The 22,154-nt window shown below is 42.8% G+C and overlaps 1 protein-coding gene across 1 annotated transcript in view; it reads left to right on the top strand.

The window, feature by feature from the left end:
* Positions 1–4,159: 4,159 nt before the first annotated feature.
* The window catches only part of gabbr1 (gamma-aminobutyric acid type B receptor subunit 1), a 76,809-nt gene continuing 58,814 nt past the window's right edge, over positions 4,160–22,154 (top strand). Inside the window, exons 1-3 of the mRNA XM_022744101.1 lie at positions 4,160–4,440; positions 16,093–16,227; positions 19,211–19,381. Coding sequence (XP_022599822.1) covers positions 4,180–4,440; positions 16,093–16,227; positions 19,211–19,381 — 567 coding nt within the window. The 5' untranslated portion in view covers positions 4,160–4,179. The remainder of the gene's footprint in view (positions 4,441–16,092; positions 16,228–19,210; positions 19,382–22,154) is intronic.

The following is a 22,154-nucleotide window of genomic DNA, read 5'->3' as shown; positions in this document are numbered from 1 at the left end:
GGATTAGCAGAATGAACTATCCTAAGCTCTTTAATTGTATTCATTGAACACCAGCAGCTCTGCTTTTACCCACTTCATCACGAGTGCTCCATTTTACAGAATTAGCCTATTATTTAAAAAGCCAGGGAATCACTTATCAGTTCTGCTCAAAGTGCTATTCAAATTTACTGACTCCAAACGCAGCAGGAGTCATAACAGCGCCTCGTGTTCCTCCGTGTTTCATGTCCATGGAAACCGGTTTAACAGGTTGTGTGTGTAGAGCTGTCGGTAAATGACAGCACATAGTGTTGACAGAAATGAGCTGGAGCTCAGGGATGTGGGACGATATGTACCTCTATTCTCCAGCAGCACGGATAATCCCAGAGAGATGGCAAAACAGATGGGAGGAGACACAGAGAGATACACATCAACCCACCCGAGAAAGAGAGTCGGTCAGATAGAGAGCTGAGGCGGGAAACAGAAGTGATAGACATCAGACTGCAGCAGGAGGGAGAGAGAAGCAGAGATGAGAGGAATGAAAGAGGCAAATAATGAGAAGCAAGAGAGAGGGATCGGTGTCAGCCCATCACTGTGCAGATACATTATTAAAGATACACCAAGCACACACACACACATACACACACACACACACACACACACACACACACAGGGACAAAATGGAAGGCATGGCCGCTCTCAGGAAGAGACAGTAATGAAGAAACGTGTAAATGTGGGAGTGTGTGGGGGAGAGGCAGAGCATGATTCATTATGGCTCAATACCATCTCTGAAATGTGCTTTGCTACATTAAAAGACTGTATTGACTCATGAGGAAGACCATGATGAAGGAGCAGGATGGATGAATTTAAAACAAGCAGAGGTTTGTGCCATTGCATATGCATGAATGGAAACATATTACAGAATCATAATAACTTACATATTTTACAAACACATTAACAGCACATGTCACAATACTGGTAAATATATTAGGCAAGGCAAGTTTATTTATAGAGCACCATTCAGACACAAGGCAATTCAAAGTGCTTCACAGAGACATGGAAATACATTAACAATAGAACATTACAACAACATCAAAATAACACTTAAAAACAATAAAAAAAACAAATTTCAATAAATAATTACGCAAATATTTAAATACATCAGATCAGGTAGGAAATTTAGGACGCCATTTTAAAAGGGGTGCTGTAATGATTGAAGACATTCAAACGCACAAGATTAACGATTAAGATTATAAAACTAGAAACTAAAGCTAAACTAAAAATGTGTTAATGTATATAATATATAATATAATAACTAAGCTATTAGTACTAATACTAACGTAACTAATACTAATACAAAAAATACTGATACCAGTAGTACTATTACTAATAGACAGAGACAGTTCACTTACACTGGACAACTGAGCAAACTCCATCCTGTGACAGAGATCGTGATGCATTTACAAACTCAGAGTTTAAAAAACCAATTAACACCACAATTGAGTGAGGCAACATACACTGAGCGATGCTACGCTCAGCCACAACATTAACCACAGTCCTGTATTAATAATATAATAAGCTTTATTTGTATATCACTTTTCTTAACAAAGTTACAAAGTGCTTCACAAAAGCATAAAACAACAATGAAACAATAAAATGAAATTCACACAGATGAAAGTTTCTTTTAAAAAAAAGCAAAACAAAACAGGAATATCGTGGTCCAAGTCTGTCTGTCTGTACAGATCTGCCCAGGTCTGTGAATGACAGTTTAGATGAAGCACCAGTGTTTCTGTGATAAACTGAAATCAGCTGAAGGTTTAGATGAGTCATGAACCAAACTGGGTTACCAGTGAAGGGGGCAACTGCCCAGGGTCCCAGACCTATTATCAGGGAATATCCACTGCTAAACCACAGTATAATTCCTGTATTTCCTGTATTTTGCCATTCCTGTATTTGTACCTTGAGGCCCTGTTGGTGTACGTGGACTTTGGGGCCCTTGGTCAAATCTGTTTTCACAGTTATACCTTTATTGTTTCAGTTGATATTATGTAAACAGATATGAATCTAACACAGTAATGACCCAGTAATGTCAGTTACGCAGCAGCTAATGTTAGCTAGCATTAGCCACCAGAATGAGTGACACAGTAGATGAGGTGTAGATGTAGATAGAGTGTAGTGCAGTGTAGATGATGCCTGGTGCTTTTCATGACTTCTAATCATGTAAGAGGAATGATGAAGTTATAGTGATGGGCAACAGATAGATGGAGGGGGTGAGGAGTGTGAGGTGGGGTGTGGTTACCACCTGTCCCGGTTTTCCCAGGATTGCTCTCTTTTTTGAGTGACTGTCCTGAAAAATGAATATTCTTTCCCAGGATATGAATTGTCTCAGTTTTTGTGAAAATGCAGTTCTAATTTATAATTTCATATAGTTTGAAATAAAATCCCATTTCTTTCCATCTATTGCTGTTCTGTTTTCTTCCTGGTCAAATCCTGGGTCTGTAAACATATGAAAACAGATACAAAAGTGATGATGTGACGATGCCTATACTTTCATTTGAATGGTAGCAGAAATAAGGTAAAAAAGTTTACCTTATTACCTAGCAACATGTGCAGTTTGAATCCAACCCATGGCCCTTTGCTGCATATCATACCTCCCTGACTTTCCTCTCTCTCTCTCTCTCTCTCTCGCTACCGGAATTAAGCCAAAAAATAATTTAAAAAGAAAAAAGTGATGCACCTGCTGCAACACACTTGTTGTTCAATGCTTTTAACTTCAAAAGTTACCATTGGGCATTGAACAACACTCTTTAGTGTCCCCTGGAAGCACTTCCGTTGTATTGTGAGTATTTGCAGCTCATGTGTTGTTAAACTGGTAAACAAAATCAGGCAAACACCCACCCCCCACCCCCAAACACACACGCACACGCACACACACACACACACACGCACAAATAAAAAAATAAAATAAAATAAAAAGATAAATAACTTGTCCGAGGTTCCTGGTTTTTCCTGGAGGGGGGGGGGGGGGGGGTGTCAATGGGGGCCCACAGTTAATGTTTGCCCTGGGGCCCGTAGTGTGTTGACCCGGCCCTGCTTCCTGTGTGATTGAATTGACGTGGATGAATGAGTTTGATGGGACGAGCTGAGCCTCCATCACAGTGTTAATGAGGCTAAAATGCAGGCGCTACAGAGCTGTGGTCGCCGCAGTGGTAATTACACTGTGAACGTGAAAGAAGCAAAACCAGAAGTCCACAAGGTGAAGTCACTGACGGGCAATTAACGTTAGTCCAGGCGGAGTGGCGGGGGGGGGGGGGGGGGGGGGGGGGGGCTTGTTGTCGGATGAGCGGGAGGAGGAGAGATAAATGAGCGGGACGGTGTTAAGGGATTGCAAATTCAAAGTGGTTTGTGAAACGGAGAGAGTGAACATCCCTCCTCCTCCTCTTCCTCCTCCTCCTCTTCTTCCTCCTCCTCCTCTCTCGCGCTGCTGCAGTCAGCCTCAGACCTGCGAGCTCCTCTCTGCTCCTGACAGGGGTGAACCGCAATTCAGCAGCACTCCTTCATCCGGAGACCGAGCCCGCTCCTCCCGCTACACTCCGCTGAACACGCGGCTCCGACACAACACGCTGTGCGCGTTTAAACGAGCCTTTTCGACAGGGGGGGGAGCCGTAGGTGGGTAGATGAGGAAGGGCAGATAAACGACGAGAGGATCCGAGCTCATGAGCTCGGTGTGGATGTTTGTTCGTGTTTCATAGGCAGGGAAAGGCAGGCGGTGTTAGTATCTGAGAGAGAGAAATCGCGGAGCCTGTGCGAGTTTAGTTTCAGCACCTTGGACAGCGCGAGGATCTCAAGTCTGACTTAATCCTCAATCTTGATTTCACATCCAAGTTCAATTGAAGCAGCAACTCCAGCCACTTCCTCTGTGCTGCTTTAGGATTTAAATCTCTGGTGCTCCTCTGCAGACATGTTTGACATCCAGGTCATTTGTTAGTCTTGTTTGTTCTGCAACAAACAGCAGTCCAATTCAAAGTGTCCGCTTCAGGTTCACCGGTGATGTGAATGTTCTCCCATGTCTGAGGAGAAGCTCGTGGAAATTGATTGGTCCTGACCCGCGCACATTGCACCCCCGCAGGCTCACAGCTGAACACTACCGGAGGAATAAACTGACATCATCCAGCTCCGCTCAGCCTCCAGCGTCCACCAGCCATGGCTGGGCTCTGCCAGACGCTGCTCCGCAGGTCTGTCCTGCGCCACTCTCTGACCCTGACCCTCTCTGTCCTCCTCTCCTGCTGCTGCCCTGCTCTAGGCAAGAAGAAGCTCTACATCGGAGCCCTCTTCCCCATGAGTGGAGGCTGGCCCGGCGGACAAGCCTGCCTCCCCTCCGCTCAGATGGCGCTGGACCTGGTGAACAAAAGGACCGACATCCTGCCGGACTACGAACTGGAGCTGATCCACTACGACAGTATGGTGAGTAACTAACAAACGGAGACTCACTTCTCCCATCTTTCACCACTTCCCATATGCTGATCAGACTCAGGGCTGGTTTGATCTGTCACACCAGGAATTCAACTCTTCACCAACAACACAACACAACACAACAAGTAGACACAATTTCCCTGGAGACTGTGCAGCATTCATGCATTCATTAGCATCACGTTTCTGCTTTACAAAAAATGCATGTGAAGTGAAAGCATGGACTGCATGGGGACACAGTTACTGTTTTTATTCATAATTTTGGAAGGAAAACGGCTGCAGCATGAGTTTATTATCAGCTCATGAACACTGACTGAGTCTTAATTAATAGACCTAATTACAAAGTGTGAGACTCATATGTCTCAACATTATTACAAAACAGACTATAAAGAATCATCTATTCATGATTTATTAGCAGGTGATTAAACCACTAGTTACAAGGGGAATTTATTTTGGTTAAAGCACAGATTGCTCCTGATGGAGTTCACACAGCTCCACACGGTCATGACACTGCCCTCATCACATCCGGCCATCATCAGGATAGTTATCAGTCCTCTGTGTGTTGCGTCCTTCTGCAGCCCTGGGGAAATGTTTACCTGCTGCACAGTGGCGCAACAACTGCGTCTGTGTGTGTTTGCATACGAGCAGCAGCTAAACAGCCTGCACACGCTCAGACGGCACTAACGCCGGGAAGCGGCGTGGTGGAAGAAAACATGATGACACACAGAACAGGAGTCTGACATTGAGGTGGTGCGCTGCAAAGTAAAGGTGATCACGAGCAGGGAGTGAAGGGTTCATACACAGAAACATCTGCCGTGTGTTAGTCACAAACAAGCAGCACTGCTGTTGCATTTCACAAACCACTGCTGCTTTGCATTGCCAAATGCATTATGGGGGAAATGTTGATCACAACCTATTTTCCAGGAAGTGTGATTTCCCACTTAAATAACAGGACCATGACACGCAGCATTGTCGTCATGCGTCTCATGTATTGTTAGTTTTTGTTTAGTGTGTCCTGTGTGCTGTTTGTTGTCGACCAAAATCTTTCCTAATGTTGTTCCAGCTCGAACGCGCCGCCTTCACAAACACCACCAGTCAAAGGTTTTCCTCCCACACATTTCCAGTTCATGTCACCAGAAACTGAATCCTCCTGTAGATGTGAAACAGGTGAACAGAGACAGACTGGTTGTTCAGGGCTTCATCCTTCAGCCACATAGTGAGCCACAAGACCAGCACAGTCTCCAGACCCCATGGAGCTGGTCTGGGACGAACTGGACAGAAGCTGCTGGAGGAGTGGAATATTTAGATTCAGTATAGTCCAACGAGAAGATTCAAATCTCCAGTTGTTTATTTGTTGTGAATGTGAGGAGAAATGGAGGCGCTCTGAAACCTTTTGACTGGTACAGGAAGTGAAGATGAATCCAGATCCAGACCACATGGCCCTGAGTTATGTATGTAACTGTGGTTCAATGAAAACTGGACGGCTTCCAGAGACAGTGTGTAGGATCTGGCTCTCCAGGGTCTGCGGTGGTCATGAGGAGTGAAACTCTCCACACAGCAGAGAGCTGACTTGTTTTTCTATAACTTCTCCTCTTAAAGTGAAGCATGATGAGCATGATACAGACTGAGACCATAATCACTTTACACATGTTGTGACTGTTTGTTTAATGTCCTGTCTCAAAAGTGGATCTACAACAGAGTATTAGGGCCACATTGAGGAAAACAAAGAATATTAATAAGAATATTATGAGAATAAAGTTGTAATTTTGAGAATAATATCATAAAATTAAGAATGTAAAATGTCAAGAGAAACAAACGTTGGGAAAATGTTTAGGAATATTACATCAACCAATCAAACAGGTGAAAGGACAGTCAGTGGCAGTTTCTTCTGGTTGACTGTCTAACTATAGAATAGTATTTTTGTTTTTGAAATTTCTGATTTTTTTTCCTCAATGTGGCCCTAATACTCCATGGTAGCATTTTCATGCTTTAGTTGTCAGGAGTGGAGACTGTGGGAAAACAGTTAAACTACAGTCTGTAACTTCTCTCAGTCAAAACAACAAAAGATGGCGTTTGGTAAGTCGTGAAGAAGCATGGGATCATGGGAGCTGTTGTCGTCACCATGAATGCCATCAGCTTCAGGAGAGAAGTGCACGAGCGGGGCAGGAAAAAGTAGGTCTTAACTCTCATGCCAGTCTTACTTTGTGATGTAGCCAAGCCTGACTGACCGTGGTCATGGCTGCACGTCCACTTGAATAGATTCGAAGCGGTAATTGTTGCTAAGCAACACACTTCGCTCTAACTTCTACCTTCAAACAAGCTGGAAGAAGCTGTAAAATCAGATCACAGTCAGCACCACGTGTTTCTGTCCGCTGCTGTGTTTGAGCTGAGAGCTCCTTGACCAGCTCAAACAGGGCTCCTCTGAAACAGTCAGTCAGCTGATTGACTGTTTCTCCTCTTACCACCCTTTTGTTATTCATTCTTTAAACAAAAAGTGCTGCCATTGTTGTTTTCCCTCCTGTTTGTATGATCTATGATCCTTTATATATCCGTATATCTGTTATTGTTACCATGGAGACTAGTCTGACTTTCCAGTTTATACCTGCTCCATACTGGATGTAAAGGTGCAACACATAAAGGGCTGCAGTCTAAGTGGTTCACTAGTCATAACTTTAAGTTGGTCTTAACTTTCAGTTCAAGTCGGATGTAATGTTACACCCAGGCCCACGCCCAGCTGGTTCACTATGCCCCAGGAGCCAGTTGCACCAACTGGTCTTTACTAAATCTGGTCCTGGCGTAGTTGGTCTTTGTTAAGACCAGTCTTTAGAATAGACTTTAGCTTAAGTCTTCACTATGTCCAGTCTTTAGTCATGCTTGTTCATGTGACTGTCCACAGCTGTGTCCCAATTCAGGGGCTGCATCTTTCAGAGGCTGTGTTTTAAGACTGGTTGCGTCACAGCAGCGTGACTACACTGTCCCATTTCATAGGTTCCTTCAAATGCAGCTGAGAAATGTGTTCTTTTCCTGGGCAACAAAGGATCAAACAGGCCGTCTCATTTCCACTTGAGCTTTGTGGTCTACAGTGGCGACGAAGGACCACACCTTTGTAGACTGCGTCCTCCATGATGTGGCCCCTGAATTGAGACACAGTTCATGTGTCAATGGCTTTGCTTTGTAGCATGCATTTCTAGGATACATTGTTAAAAATCTCCCCTGTCTTGCTAATTTGTAGCATTTCTGATTCAGGGTTTTTCCTGCATAGAGGATTGGGAGGCGGCATCATTAGTTCTTCTAATATGAAAAAAAAAGTAAATTCATGTTACTGACTAGATACGGTTAATGTGTCAGGACTGATAGTAGGTGTAGTTCTCAGCCACAAGTGGAAGGTGCTGGTGGATGAGAGGATCACAGCGCGAGAGAGGAGTCAAGGCGAGAGTACCAAGTCTTTAGGAGTGTATTAATGAGTGTATTAAAGCCAACGTTTTTATTAATCTTCCCAGATGTTCTGGAAAACACAGAGTGATTGGCTTTGACCCGCAGTGGCTGGAGAGATAATAAAACTATAATTATTGCCCACCTCCCCAACCCCCGGTTGTACGGCTTAGTACCACCCCAGCCTAATTTTCAGCCAGGAAAAACCCTGTGATTTTGGGTAAATTTCTCACTAAGTGGTGAGTTTGTTTTTTTGTATAATTATTTATATTTATTCAGTTTCATTTTCTTTATATTTGTTACCATGAGGCAAAAAGGTCAATGGAATAAAGTCGTAGAACAGGTGTATGTCTTGGTTAGCTCCGCTAGTCTGTCCCCTTCAGCCCATGGTGCTGTCCATGGTGCTGACACAAACCACACATTTTTTCATCTTATATCTGCAGTCAGTTGTAGGCCTAAAAAGACAGATGCTTGTTGTAAAACATATAAATGAGGTGCGACATTGTCTTCACAAACTGTCTTGTCTAAAGTTGTTACTATAGAAACAGCTGAGATTGCCTGCTCCTGACGAGGTATCAGATTTACCCAGCCGAGCCCAGACAGTGCAACTGGTGTAACTGTTAGCGGGGACAGAGGGCAGAGATGTTAGTGGCAGGACCTCCCTTCACACACATTGAAGCCTTTACAGACGGTCCAGAATGCAGCAGCTCGTCTGGTCTTTGATCACATGTCACTCTGCTATTCATCAACCTGCAGTGGCTACCCATGGCGGTAACTTCTGGGTCTGCTCCGCCCACTTGAACTCATTTATTCAGCCTTTTTGCTTATACTCAGACACTGTGTTCCTCTAATGAATGTGGTCTGGTATCAACATCCCTGCACACAAGACAGTCTCAGTCCAGACTGTTCTGGTCTGTGGATCCCTGATGGTGGAACAAGCTACCAAAGTCTATCAGAGCAGGGTGTCCCTCTCTATCTTCAAGAGTCTGTTGAAGACTCAGCTCTTCTCCTCAGAACTCTAACACCCCAACATTTCTAACTAGCTCTTACTGTTAACTTTCCCTGATCTTCTTCACTTATTAAATAGATGTAGTACTTAGTTCTTACACCAAGGTCTCCTATTGCACTGGAGCTTGAGTGATGTCATTCATTGTTTGTCCCTTTGGATAAAAGCATCTGCCAAATGAGTGAATGTAAATGTTAGGTTGGACTCAGGTAGGACTGACTTAGCTTAAGAGCAACCAGACGTCCAATAAGTAAAATCCTTCATCTGGTTCAAATATAGAGTTGAAAACCACCAAGGTGTAAAAAGTGTATCTTAAAAATGTGACTTTAACTGGATAAAAGTCAACAAACACAACAGTGACACGTGATCACAGAGGATATGATGTCATTGACAGGAGACCAATGACAATACAACGTTACCATCATTAAAATCACAGATTTCTCTGGTTTGAGAAATTGATGGAAACATTTGGGAAAATGTAAGAACACAACTCAGCAACATATAGAACAGAGGTCTAGTTGTTTTTAGACATTTTTCTATGTAAAAGTTACGAATTATAACTTTAAGGTTATGCAGATTCATTCATTATAAACATTTCCTGATAAAACAAAAGGATTCTGGGTAGTATTACATTTCTGCTGTTATGCAAAAAAATAGAATAGAAAAGAATGGCAGTAGTGCCACAAATGTTGTAAATAAAAAAATAAAATAAGACAAAACAAACACACACAATAAAAAGCTTAAACACATTAATTATAAAAACTGGTGTAAATAATAAATAGTCAGTGTTGCACCAATTGTTAGAGCCCAGCCACAAGGACTCTGAGAGGGTTCAGTTCTTTGATGGTACTTGGGTAAAAACTGTTCAGGAGTCTGGAGGTGCGGGTCCTAATGGCACCTACGGCACCTTCCAGAGGACACATTATGTTTGTGGCTCGACGTAGGCATTGGGATCTGTATATATAAATAACGTTAACAATACTTTTAAAGGGTGAACAAAAACTCCCCATGCACAACCAATATTAGCGGTCAGGTGCTGGTTGGTCACAGAAACGACTGAAGTAAAAATCAGCCTCAACCACTGCTCACTGAGAAAACCTCACTGCGACTTTTATTGAGAGCAAACGACATGTACCGCCTGTGGCTTCTTCGGGGTCACTCAGTAGAATTACTCAAGCAATCACAGGTGTGATAAATATCTATATTTTAAAAGTAATATTTTATAAGTGTTTTAAAAAATGTTTTCAAAGATAAACATTTTGCAAAAATACATAACAATAATATCGCACGTTATAAAAAAATTTACAGCTACTTTTAAAGGGCTTTAAAGGAAACAGACGGGTGTCGTTTCACCTGACAGTCAGACATCCATCAGTGACCCTGATGCCGCGTTCAGGTGTTGGTCCTGTTTTCGGGGCGTTCGGGAGCAGTTGGTGGGAGCAGTCAGTGTAGCAGCAGTTGTTACCTCACGGCCTGCAGCAGTGACACTGACACGCTTCTCGATGCCTATAGGAATCACTGAACGGCCAATTATGTTGTGTAGCTGTTACAGGAGCCTGGAAGTCAGTTCTTTGATAACATGAGCTTTCAAGGCGGCAGGAGACACAAGTCATGCCAAAGAGGAGCAGCTGTTACAGGCTGAGCCTTCCCAACAGGGACACGGTGAACACCTATACAGTCTATGGGCTGTCGCTGACACACATCCTCACACAAAGCCGCTTTAACTCAGAGTGTTTGACGTGATTCAGGGTTTGGGGTTAATTACATGTTGCACCACATGATTAGAAATAATAATACACATCAAGGATTACAGTTCTTTGCTCAGTGTTTGTGTTTGTTACTCCTCACCTGCAATTAGTCAAATACTGTAGATGTTTAAGCTTCATGAAAAGCTTTGAACCCCTCACAGGAAAAAAAAAAGCCCTGGTTTCTATTTCTACACATCTGTGAGACTGAGATATGTTGAAGCACCTCCAGTGTCACTGTGTTTTTATATTCACTGCCAGATTATTATTTTGAGCAGTGTCACTCTCTCACTCTGCCTGTATACACACACACACACACACACACACACACACACACACACACAGTATACAAGCAGTTAAATGAACGGTGACAGGCTGGTGTTTTTGAAAAGCATCACTCTCATTGGCTTGTGCTGCTCTGCATTGGATCCTCACTTCAAAAAGCCTGGAGAGGGTGGAGATAAGGGGGAGAGGGGGTGGGGGGTGGAGAGGTTGGCATGACAACAGTAACCAGGACAACTGCAGTTCAAACAAACACGGATTTGGCTCCAAGAGAAAGGCGAGATCACGCACCTCGTATCACTGCACAAACAGGAGCAGATGGACGGCTCCACGGTTCGAGCCGGACCATGTGAAAGAGCCACAGTTCGCCAAATGTAAGAAGTCTCATCGATCACAGGCCCCCATGCCACCCCGCTGCCCTGCCAGGCCAGCTGCACATCACACTGAACATCCTCTGATGGCTCTCCTGCTGATCACAGTCGAGGTCAGCCCACATGCTGCGACGGGCCTGCGTCATCAGGTGGTGAGCGGAGCAGAATGTTTCTCAAGATTTTAACCCGCGACCTGGTGAGGGGATGAGGATGGGATGGGGGGGGGGGCTGACAGACCTGCTGCAGAATCTCATTTGAATGTGTTGGTGATTTCCCCTGAGTGCCAGGGTTAATCAATGAGTCAGCTGTGAAGAATGCAGCTCCGGATTACCGTGGGCCCACTTTACAAACCAATCTCTCTGATTCAGGACCGGAAGGGTGGCGGGGTGGGGCGGCGTTCTCCAAACCACTTGTTCCTGAGCCCGTAGACTCAGTGTCATCAGATGGGGAGAGGAAATCCAGCACATGGTTCAGCAGCCTCCTTTAACTCCACAGGACAGGTTGTGGACCACTTCAGGAGCTGGTTGCTAGGGAACAGCTTCAGGTTTACATCCTGCCAGCTGCTGCTGTTGGCAAACACTGCAGCAGGAAATGAATTCCTGCCTGTTTAAAATGTTTCTGTTTTGACTGAAGTGTTTCTGGCCTTCAGAGCTGGTCCAGACTCAGTGAGACTTTAAAAGACAATTCAAACGTTTAGGTTCATGATTTGATGTGAAATTCTCTTCATAATTAATTCCGCGACAGAATATGATATTTTTGATCCCAGGCTGTGAACAGCACTTCCCCTGTGAAATGATCTCTTAACTTTGCTGTTACTGTGATTACGACTGAAACTCTGGTGCTGTTGTCGTTTCCTGTGCCATGTGACGGGTGATGGTACCTGCTGCAGCTGAGAGAAAGTCACAACATTTAGTCGATCCAATGAATTCTCTTCACCTTTTGTGAAAGGAAGAAAAGAAAATATATATATATAAAATAACAATAGTTGTTTTAGGACTGGGCGACTAATCTAATTTTATTTTACGGCTTTTTTTCCCAATGATTATGAAAACCCCCAACCCAGGTCTCCTGTCTATCCTCGACCTGGGCCTTGCTACACCGTTGATTATATAAGTTTAACACTCAGTATATTTATAATGCATAGTATATTTTAGTGAAAATCTTTCAGTATTGTTTTGATTGAGAGACTCCTAGAGGCAGAAGTTACCGGCTGTGCGTTTAACAAAATATGAATCATAGCAGAGGATTTTTACAGAGTTTAAAACATGTCTGTAACTTTAACCATGTCCACTGTCCCTAGATGTGTTCACTACATGTCTTTATCAACATGACCTGAAGACACTGACTCTCTGTCAGTGACTGAATCGCAGTTCGTTACCTCCTAATTAAAAGCTCATTAAAGACAGAAACATTGATCACAATCTGACGACTCTGCGGTTACATAGATTTAAAGCGATAGTTCAGATTACCTGACGCGAGGAACTGATCTATAGTCAGTGTGTTACCTTCTGTAGAGTCAGTTCAGAGAAGCGGCAGGACAGAAGCTGAGTGATGAGCTGCTGTGGACGGGGTCTGCAGAAAAAATGTGTTTAAGCCCCTTTAGCAAATACCCACAGAAAAAGCTGATGCTTTATTATGAACATTTTCACTTCCTTTATCTTTTTACTGACTCGATCTGTACGATTAATCTGAGGAGTAGATCATAGGCCAAAGTAAGATCGTCCACCCACAGTCACATATGTTTGAGTGATTCACTGAACTGGTGGCTCAAGCAGGCAGCAGAGCCTTTTTAACTTCCTGTCAGAACTTTTCAGAATAAAAGAAAAAACTTTAAAAAAAACACACACAAACAGACTTTCTTGTGCTTTTATTATGTAGGCAAAAATCATCGCTAAAGAGGAAGTGATTCTATTGGTTACTGTTGCTGCCATGACAGAGATCTATTTTAGCACCAGATGCTGTGCATTGACTACAGTGATGTGAATGATTGTGTCATTCACTCTCAACATGGATAAAAGTATAACAAGCTTTTTCAGGTGGGGGAGATTCTTCTAAATGTGAGACAGTGTCAGTCTGATGTTGTAAAATTATATAAAAAAAAACCATATCAAAATTATCGGGCGGGCCAGTTTTGGCCCACAAGCCATCAGTTGCCAACCACTGTTGTAGAGCTCAGAGTTGATGCTGAGGAACCATGATGCCTCCACTTATTGCTGGACATACTGAGGTGCAGGTGAACAGAGATGTGACTACATGATCAGTGACTGAATCTATGAACATTCCTGACAAAGAACGATGGACAAGGATTTGCAGCGATCAACTTTTCTATTGGAGTTAAGAAAATAAAACTTTAGTCAGCTGTGTGAAGTTCAGTGAAGGATGACTGAGAGGATGAGAAAAGCCTTCAAGCCACAGGCCACGGAAATGTATACTGACCTTCTTGTAAAGAATTTTAATTTCAGCTTCGGGTTCAGCTGTCTCTCCATGCATGTGCTGATCTGTGTGGTGCTCAGCTGCTTAGCTGCTGTCCCTGATTCATGTCATGAAAATACTCACGCAGAGCATTACATGTGTGTATCTGTGTGTGTGTATATGTAGCTGGCTAGTTCACTGTGAAGGACAATGATGACCTCTTTCTTACACCTGCCTACAAAGCTCTGATTGGTTGATTTGGGGCCACTGTGGAGTAGAGGGAGTTATTTCAGGTGTCGGGTGACTGACAGCTGGAAGGACTGGCTGAATCACCAGCACAAAGGAGCAACAGAATGTCTGGTTCGCTCTCTATCGATGAGCAGAAGATGACACATGATGAAGTTTGGAGTTTGGAGTTGGAGCTTTCTTTCCGTAGCAACAGGGTATTGTAGTTCAGTTCTAAGTTGAAATGATTAAAACAGGTGGGAAAATGTGCTGCCTGTAGCCTTTGAGGAACAGACCCCAATACCTTCGCCTCAGATAGTTGAGTGTGTGTGTGTGTGTGTGTGTGTATGTGTGTGTACTTGTATCAACCCTGTGTGACTGCTGCGTGTCGAGGAACATGACACATGTTAATCACATGATGACAAAAATACAGTCATCCAAACCTGACCGCCCTTTCATGATTAATGACCACCACGCACTCGCCATTATCATTTAAATAGCTTATTGATTTGTCATTGACTATAGGCTTTGAATGGAAAGCGAGGGACATGTTAATATCAGGATAATGGGGCTTGACTGGTGGGTAAATGTTTCCCCAGCGTGACACAGATGAACGCTGTGTCTGCCTCCCCGCACGAGCCTGTCAGGACCGAGGCTGAGGTGACCTTGGAACGTGCCTTACCTTGCCCCCCCCACCACCACCACCACCACCCCTGTTCAGCTGCCTTGGCTCTCTGTGTGGTCGTATGGAGCATGTGTGCTTTAGAGTACAAGGAACATACCCCAGCAGTAGACTGATTTATTGTAAACCCCTACCAGGGCGTCTGCGGGTCCTTCAGACACCCGTCCTTAGTGTTAGACCAAAGAGACACGCAGCAATGCACACCATTCATACTAACACACAGGCTGCACCAATTTCCACCTGTGGTGTGTCATCTTCCTGCAAACAACAACTTACGCTCTCATAGTAATTCAAAAGATGCTGTAATCACACAAAAAACTCTACTTCCCACACAAACATAATATATGACATATGTATGTCCTTATACCAAGAGTGATGCTGCCATATGTGTTATATATACTGTGTGTCACCTATGAGGGGATATATTAATATCACATTTATATACATCCTGGATATGTGAAGTACAATTTCCACATGTTGATATATTAAAAATATCAAAATGAACTTTTATATGTTGGGACCATATTTGTTAATGCTATATTTAATTTATATATTTATGTTAATTGAATAACATACATTTAAAATTTCTATATGCTTGTATATGTATTTCATATTAATTCTAAACATACAGTATATGTCTATCTTTTATATCTACATATACTGACAGGCTTTGGGATGGATGTATATAACATCTGTCTACCATCTAACCATAAATACATATTTGTATGTGCTAGACATAGATATCAGTATATGAAATTGTTCCAATTTATAATTGGTTTCATATGTAATTTTTTATATACCTGTATATGAAAAAAATATACATACAAATGATATACAAATATGTATATATATACAAATTATGTATGTAGAAATCATATATGAATCCTTTTATAATATATATATACTTATATACGTATAACATTATACGTATAATGTATAACGTTGTAACATATAAAAGTATAAAAGTATCATATAAAAGTTCATCATATAGATATTTATTTATATACAGTATGTCCATATACAAATTTTACAGTGGGTATTTCATGTATGTTATAAACTTATATCTTCATATATCCACAGGTTGTATAAACTATATGTGATAATAATATATCCCCTGATAGGTGACATAAATGTGTTACATTTCTGTGTGACATCTGAGCTACCTAGTGATTCTAATAGATCTGTTTACATGAACCCGGTTTGTTTGTGAGGTAGGTAAGTCCGATTATTAGTTTTATTCCCAATTAGATTAATTAGATTAATAAAAAAACTCCACAGTTAATGTGCTCTCTGTTGTTGATTTAACTATATTCAAACCTATTCCAAGTGTCATTTAAAATGTCTGTTTATTGTGAGACCCTGAATAGTCACATCCCTTTGGACCAAGGGTCGTGGTTATTTGACCAATGTTGTCAAGTCATGCTCTGCATTACCTCTGCAGGGATGTCGGGCACAGTGTGTTTCTGACAGTCCTGCTCTCTGTGTCCACAGTGTGATCCAGGTGAGGCCACCAAGCTGCTGTACGACCTCCTGTACACAGAGCCCATTAAAATCGTGCTGATGCCGGGCTGCAGCTCCGTGTCCACGCTGGTGGCCGAGGCTGCTCGTATGTGGAACCTCATCGTGGTAAGAACCGTCTCCTTTCTGTTTGTGGGTCTGTCGCATTTCACCTAACCTGCAGTGACAGCAACATGAAGGGATGTATTTACATTAGAGAAAAAGAAAAACAACAGAAGAAGCAGTGCGAAGCATGAGCAGCGATAGTCACCACGACAAGACAAAGAAGAGCTCCAGATACTGAAACACTGCTGCACCCATCTGTGGGTGCTGCTGTGTGAAAACAACACAGAGAACACTCGGCAAACACCACAGGAAGACATGCTTCACACCAGAGATATACAGTCAACAATCTACACTCGCAGACGGTGAACTGTCATAGTGAGATGTCACAGTCACGTTAGAGCAGCAAACGTTAAACACAGTGGTGATACTGCAGGATTACTGCTCCTCCGAGAGGCGGCCCTGTCACACAGGAACAAGGCACAGTGTTCAAAAGCCTTATTCAAAAACTCTTACTTCTTTTTAAATGATTCTTAATAGACACTAAAGGAACCTTGTGGGGTTTTCTTTTACCCAACATGTAAACATATTTACATTCAGTAGCTGTGTCCTTGTTCAGGGGCCGCATCAGTGTAACTAGACTGTCCCATTTCAAAGGCTCCTTCAAATGCACCCTTCTTTTCTTTGGCCTATCCCAACCTATCCCAGGATTCATTGCATGCTGGTAATGAAAATAATATGGCAGCAAACATTTCAGTTTGGCCCTCGTGGTCTACGACGGCTATGAAGGGCCACTCCTTCGTAGACCGCCTCCTCTGAAGGATGCGGCCCCTGGATCAGGACACATTGTGTATTTTTGAGGTCAGCGGTGTTTGTGTGTTACTGTTTGTGGTTTCTCCTCTGGAGATGTAACATGTCATATTAAGAACAAGCTGTCAATGTGTTCACACCATGGGTACATGCAGCAGCAACACAAATGGTAGAAAGCAGAACCAAGTTGTTTCCAAAGAAGAGGCACAGGACCCTGGGGGCCCCTGTTCCTGCCCCTCACTCTGCATTGTGAATGTATCTTATTGCCTTTACAAACCCTTCATTAAAACAAAGTGAGTACAGTTTTGAATTGAAACAAAATAATTACAGCCAACCAGACAGTGTCCCTGAGGGTTTGAGGCCCCAAGACAGGGGCCCCATTTTATCCAGTCAGTAATCTTTGATAACAGTGGGTCGCCTTGATGAAGCCTTGAATGACATTAACCTTCACAGAAAGAGAGCAGACGTACGACATTACACGACAAAGACCAAATACACCGTCATGTAGTAACGACACTGATGAGACTAACACGTCTGATTCAGCTCTGATCACAGCGATTGATCCACGACATCATAAGTTCACTTTGTGGTGAGTAAACAGAATTTTTACAAGATGAGAAAAATGAAGGCAAAGATCTGCCTGGTCGTCATCAGGTTGATGATGTGTGAGGACATCATCAGACACCAGACTGAAGTTGAACTCATCAATCTGTGTTAATTTTTTTAAATATATTTAAATTTTTATTTTTTTTGAATAACTCTGATCAGAGTTATTTTAAAGGTCCACCTTTATTTGTATATGTGCACAATATATCATGAACATAATTACCACCAGGGCAACGGTTTGATTTCAACAATGTTCGGGACAACCAAACGGTTTATTAACATAAACATAAAAACTATACACAGTAACAGATCAAAGTCATCAAAGTCAAAGAAAGTTAACTTTAGGAAATTACTTGTTAATGGAAATCACGTCAACATCATTATATTCACCAGTCCTACCAGCGTTGCAGTTCCACTTTTCTCCTTGATTTCATATTTAAGACCGGCTCCACCTGCACCTGCTGCAACAGTAAAATGCTGCGAATCCAGTGATGCATCAGTTTTAACAACTTTATAATGAAAGGCTGAAGATGTCAGCTAGGCTGCTGGCTGGTTACTTTATTACCTGACGCTCTGGATGGTGAAAAAGCTCGTGACTTGGGGTGGGAATGATTAATCGATAATCGATAATTGATCGTTAAGAATTTTGTGGATCACATGCAATCTGATCGATCTAACGTGCGTATCAACGAGGTTGTGTCGTGTAGTGTGTCTGACGTCTCTCTTATGGAGGCATGATATCTACAAAGTACAAACCCTGTTGCCATGGACAACATGAAGTTATGTGTGCTGCGGTTCAGACAACAGAGGCAGAGAGACATATGAAAACTTACGCCCGTGGTTATCACAAACATAACTCAAGCCTCTCTCCTCCATCCTCATTTACTGACAGTCCACTTTAATGTCAGTGTCACCAAATGTTGTGACATGAACACAGGCGAAAGGAGCCAGATCCAGTTCAGAGATTTATTAACACAAAGAGGAACAAAGGCTCACAGGATGGTGAGACCTCAGGTGAGACCTCAGACTGGGCTGGGGCGGAGCTGCAGACCTCGGGCGGATGGCCCAGGGGCAGGAGACACCTGCTCCTGATCTCCATCCGTCGGCCGCGTCGCCGACTGGAGGTCAGGAGCTAAGTTGATATCAGCTGACTTAGGAACAGACGAGGCGTCGACAGACCGACAGTAACATCTGGTTCAGAGATCTGACATCCATGTAACGTTAATGACTTTTTTGAAAGGTACTTTGTTATCTATTCCTTTCTAACATTAGCTTTTACCTCAGTGAGCACTTTATTAGGAACAGCACACTAACACTGGGTAGTTCCTCAGTTCTTTATGTCATGGCTCCACCAGATGTTGAAACTTTCCTCTGAGACTCTGTTCCATGTCCACATCATTTATGCTGATCAGACGAGGCGTTGTCTGTCTGTCAGCTGTCTGTCAGCTGTACATTCAAGCTGCCAATCTCCTGTTCTACCACATCCAAAAGGTGTTCTACTGGATTCAGGTCTGGAGACTGGGGGGGGGGGGGCTCCTGCCTGTTTTAGTGTTGTTTCTCTTTGTGTTCATTTCCTCTTCAGTTCAGGATGACAGTATCTTTAACGTGCTCATCTCTATCTCCTGTCTCTCAGCTGTCATATGGCTCCAGTTCTCCGGCTCTGTCCAACCGCCAGCGTTTCCCCACCTTCTTCCGCACCCATCCGTCTGCCACTCTGCACAACCCCACCCGGGTGCAGCTCTTCCAGAAGTGGAAATGGACCAAGATTGCCACCATTCAGCAAACAACAGAAGTTTTTACATCAGTGAGTCATGTGTTTAGCTAAAAGTGTTGAAAGACAAGACACCACAATTTCCAAAATGTCTTCCCAACTCAGTGATTGAATTTTGAACTTGTCTCAACTGACCCAAGCCTGCCGAGCTGTGAATTTCTATTCATGTTGAGAGAAACTCTGTACTCTGTATTTAAAGATTTTTGTGGTGTCTTTTTTCTTTCTCAGCCCATCAAAAACCAAACGCACATGAGCAGAAGTGTATGGACTAGATTAACAATGTGTTTATTTGCTGTGATCTAAGCTGCAGTTGTTAGCATGCTCTCGTAACAGTCAGCAGACATGATTGGTCACCAGCTGGAAGTTAGAAAACAAGACTAGGTCAGAACCTAGTATTGCGCTGGACTGCACATGGTCAAAATGGGAAACTGAGGATGCAGTTGCAAACTGTTTTGGAACCACACCAGGGACTTTATTTTCCTCACCTGCAGAAGGTAACAGGTCTTTTTTATTTCTAATTCTCTCTGTTTAATTTGTACAATTGGTCAACTGCATTATGTATAACAAACTAAACACGTCCTGCAATTGTTTCAAATTAAAGGCTCTGTAGTGTTTCAGTGGACAGAAGCCCTAGGGCTTTTATGGCTGTGCTGCTTTAAGCGTATTGTCTCATTTCTGGTTGCTGGTGTTTCTGTTGTTTCCATGCTATTCAGATCTACTAGTTTCTTTAGCTTACCAGTTACCCCAGGCAACACTGCAGGTGGTAAACGCCCCTCTAATAGAAAGAGCTATTTTGAAATCAGCTATCATTTTGAAAGAGCTATGGCCAATGGGGAGGCTCCAAATCAGTCTCGTGGCATTTGGCTGACCAATGGCGGAACTATGATCAGTAAGTCAGTCAGTCAGTCAGTCAGTCTGGGCTGTTCCAGATTGTAGGGCTGGCCCTGCTGTTGGTGTCCAGCCAAAAAAGCTTGTTTGTAAAAGTATTCACAGCAAAGCTTTTCAAAGCAGCAGTAACTCAGGAGAGTTGTTAAGGTTTTGGCTGGACCACAGCAGCGGGACCTGATTGACTGAGTGAGCATATTTCAGCTTAATGCCATATGACTGAGTTGTAGTTTCCCCATTGCCTGCTCCCCTTTCAAAATGATTTGGCTCAAACAGGTTCTATTAGGGAGTGTCAACAGCTGCAGTGTTGACAACTTAGCTCATTGTCTCTTGATTGAGAGATGTTTTTTTAACCAAACTGGGTATAAACCTGGTTGAGGTCTGGACCATGTATGGATGCTGCCCAGGTGGATCAGGGGTACACCTCTTGTTATGGGCAGTCTATCAAGCTGCTCTCATTTCCTGGCTGCTCAGGAACTGCAGGGAAGAGGAGGAGCACTTCCAAAACACTGAGCCTCGCCTCCATTACAGCAAATACAATGCTGTCATTACATTTATCATTATTACTAAGGGAGGCAGAGGAATAACTAAACACTGAGCAGAGAGAGCAGGAGAGAGGGAGTGAGAGAGGGAAGTCATCGCTAACTGCTAAAGTGACTATCAGATCTGAATAACATGTAAACAACAGAAACACCAGCCACTAGAAATGAGACAATACTCTTACTACAGTACAGCAATAAAAGCCCTGTTAAGAAATAATGGTTTCCATTGCACTGAAGTGCTAGAGGACGTTTTATTTGAAATGATTACAGGAAGTGTTGAGTTTGTATTAACAGGTAATGCAGTAATTTTAACACGATGGACAGGAGCAGCTGAAAACAAGGCTTTGTACTAAAATACCGCTTTGTCTGATTCTACATCAAACATAGGGAGTTAGAAATAAAGACTTGTTAAACTTCTGCAGGTGAGGTAAATAACAGCCCTGCCCACTTTTTGAGGAAACAAGAAAACAAAAATCATAATCATACAGTTTGTCTAGAACACACTAAAGTTCACTCTCATGTCTAGATGCACATTTACCCACGATGAGATGATCTTAAGTGAAGACGTGTCTGTGTGCCTTCAAAAATTAACATAATTAGCTTTTACAACGCAAAAAAAAACGAGGCTGAAAAATGATGCAGCAACATTTAAGTGACAAAACCTGCAGTTCCTATAATGACCACTAGAGCCCGACTCCAACAGTGAGTCAATCCCCATAGACTCCCATGTTAAAATGTCAAACTTTACAGCAGAAATAAACATGTTTACAGCCTGGTACAAAAACAGTTTTTGTCTATAGAGCTAATTTCCTCCTTCATGTCAACTGTTTATATAACTCACCTGTTTACATTTTATTAAGACTTAAAGTTATGTAGCGTGGCCTCTTTGAGTGACAGGTGGGTGAGTGTATACTTGCAAGTCTTGGCTCCACACACGCTACACCTCTTTGACCATTTTTGGATTTTGGAGATAGGGGTGGAGTCAGGCACTGCCAAGATGGTGACAGTGGCCAAGCTCTCTCTGAGCTTCAAAACCGCTCTTCAGAAACCTGTGGGTGACGTCACAGAGGCTATGTCCATCTTTATTTATAGTCTATGATAAAGTCACTGGAGGATAATGAGAAAAAGAACAGCAGCTGCAGGCTGTGTACGTTACTAGCCAGCAAACAGCTAACAACTAGCATTTATAGAGTTGACTCTTTGGGTGTCTGGGATGAATAAACAATGTAGAAACACTTCAACTGGAGAACGAGAGATGGATATGGTGTGTACAGTTCTTAGGCAGCAGATGATGATGAGTTAAAAGGTGTGAAGATGGATATCATGGATATGGTGATAACACTGCCATGTGAGTAAAAAGTATATATATATATATTTTT

Source organism: Seriola dumerili, unplaced genomic scaffold, assembly GCF_002260705.1.
Source record: "Seriola dumerili isolate Sdu_G_001 unplaced genomic scaffold, Sdu_1.0 BDQW01000078.1, whole genome shotgun sequence".
NCBI classification, from domain to species: domain Eukaryota; kingdom Metazoa; phylum Chordata; class Actinopteri; order Carangiformes; family Carangidae; genus Seriola; species Seriola dumerili.
This window is presented reverse-complemented; position numbering and strand designations above follow the sequence as displayed.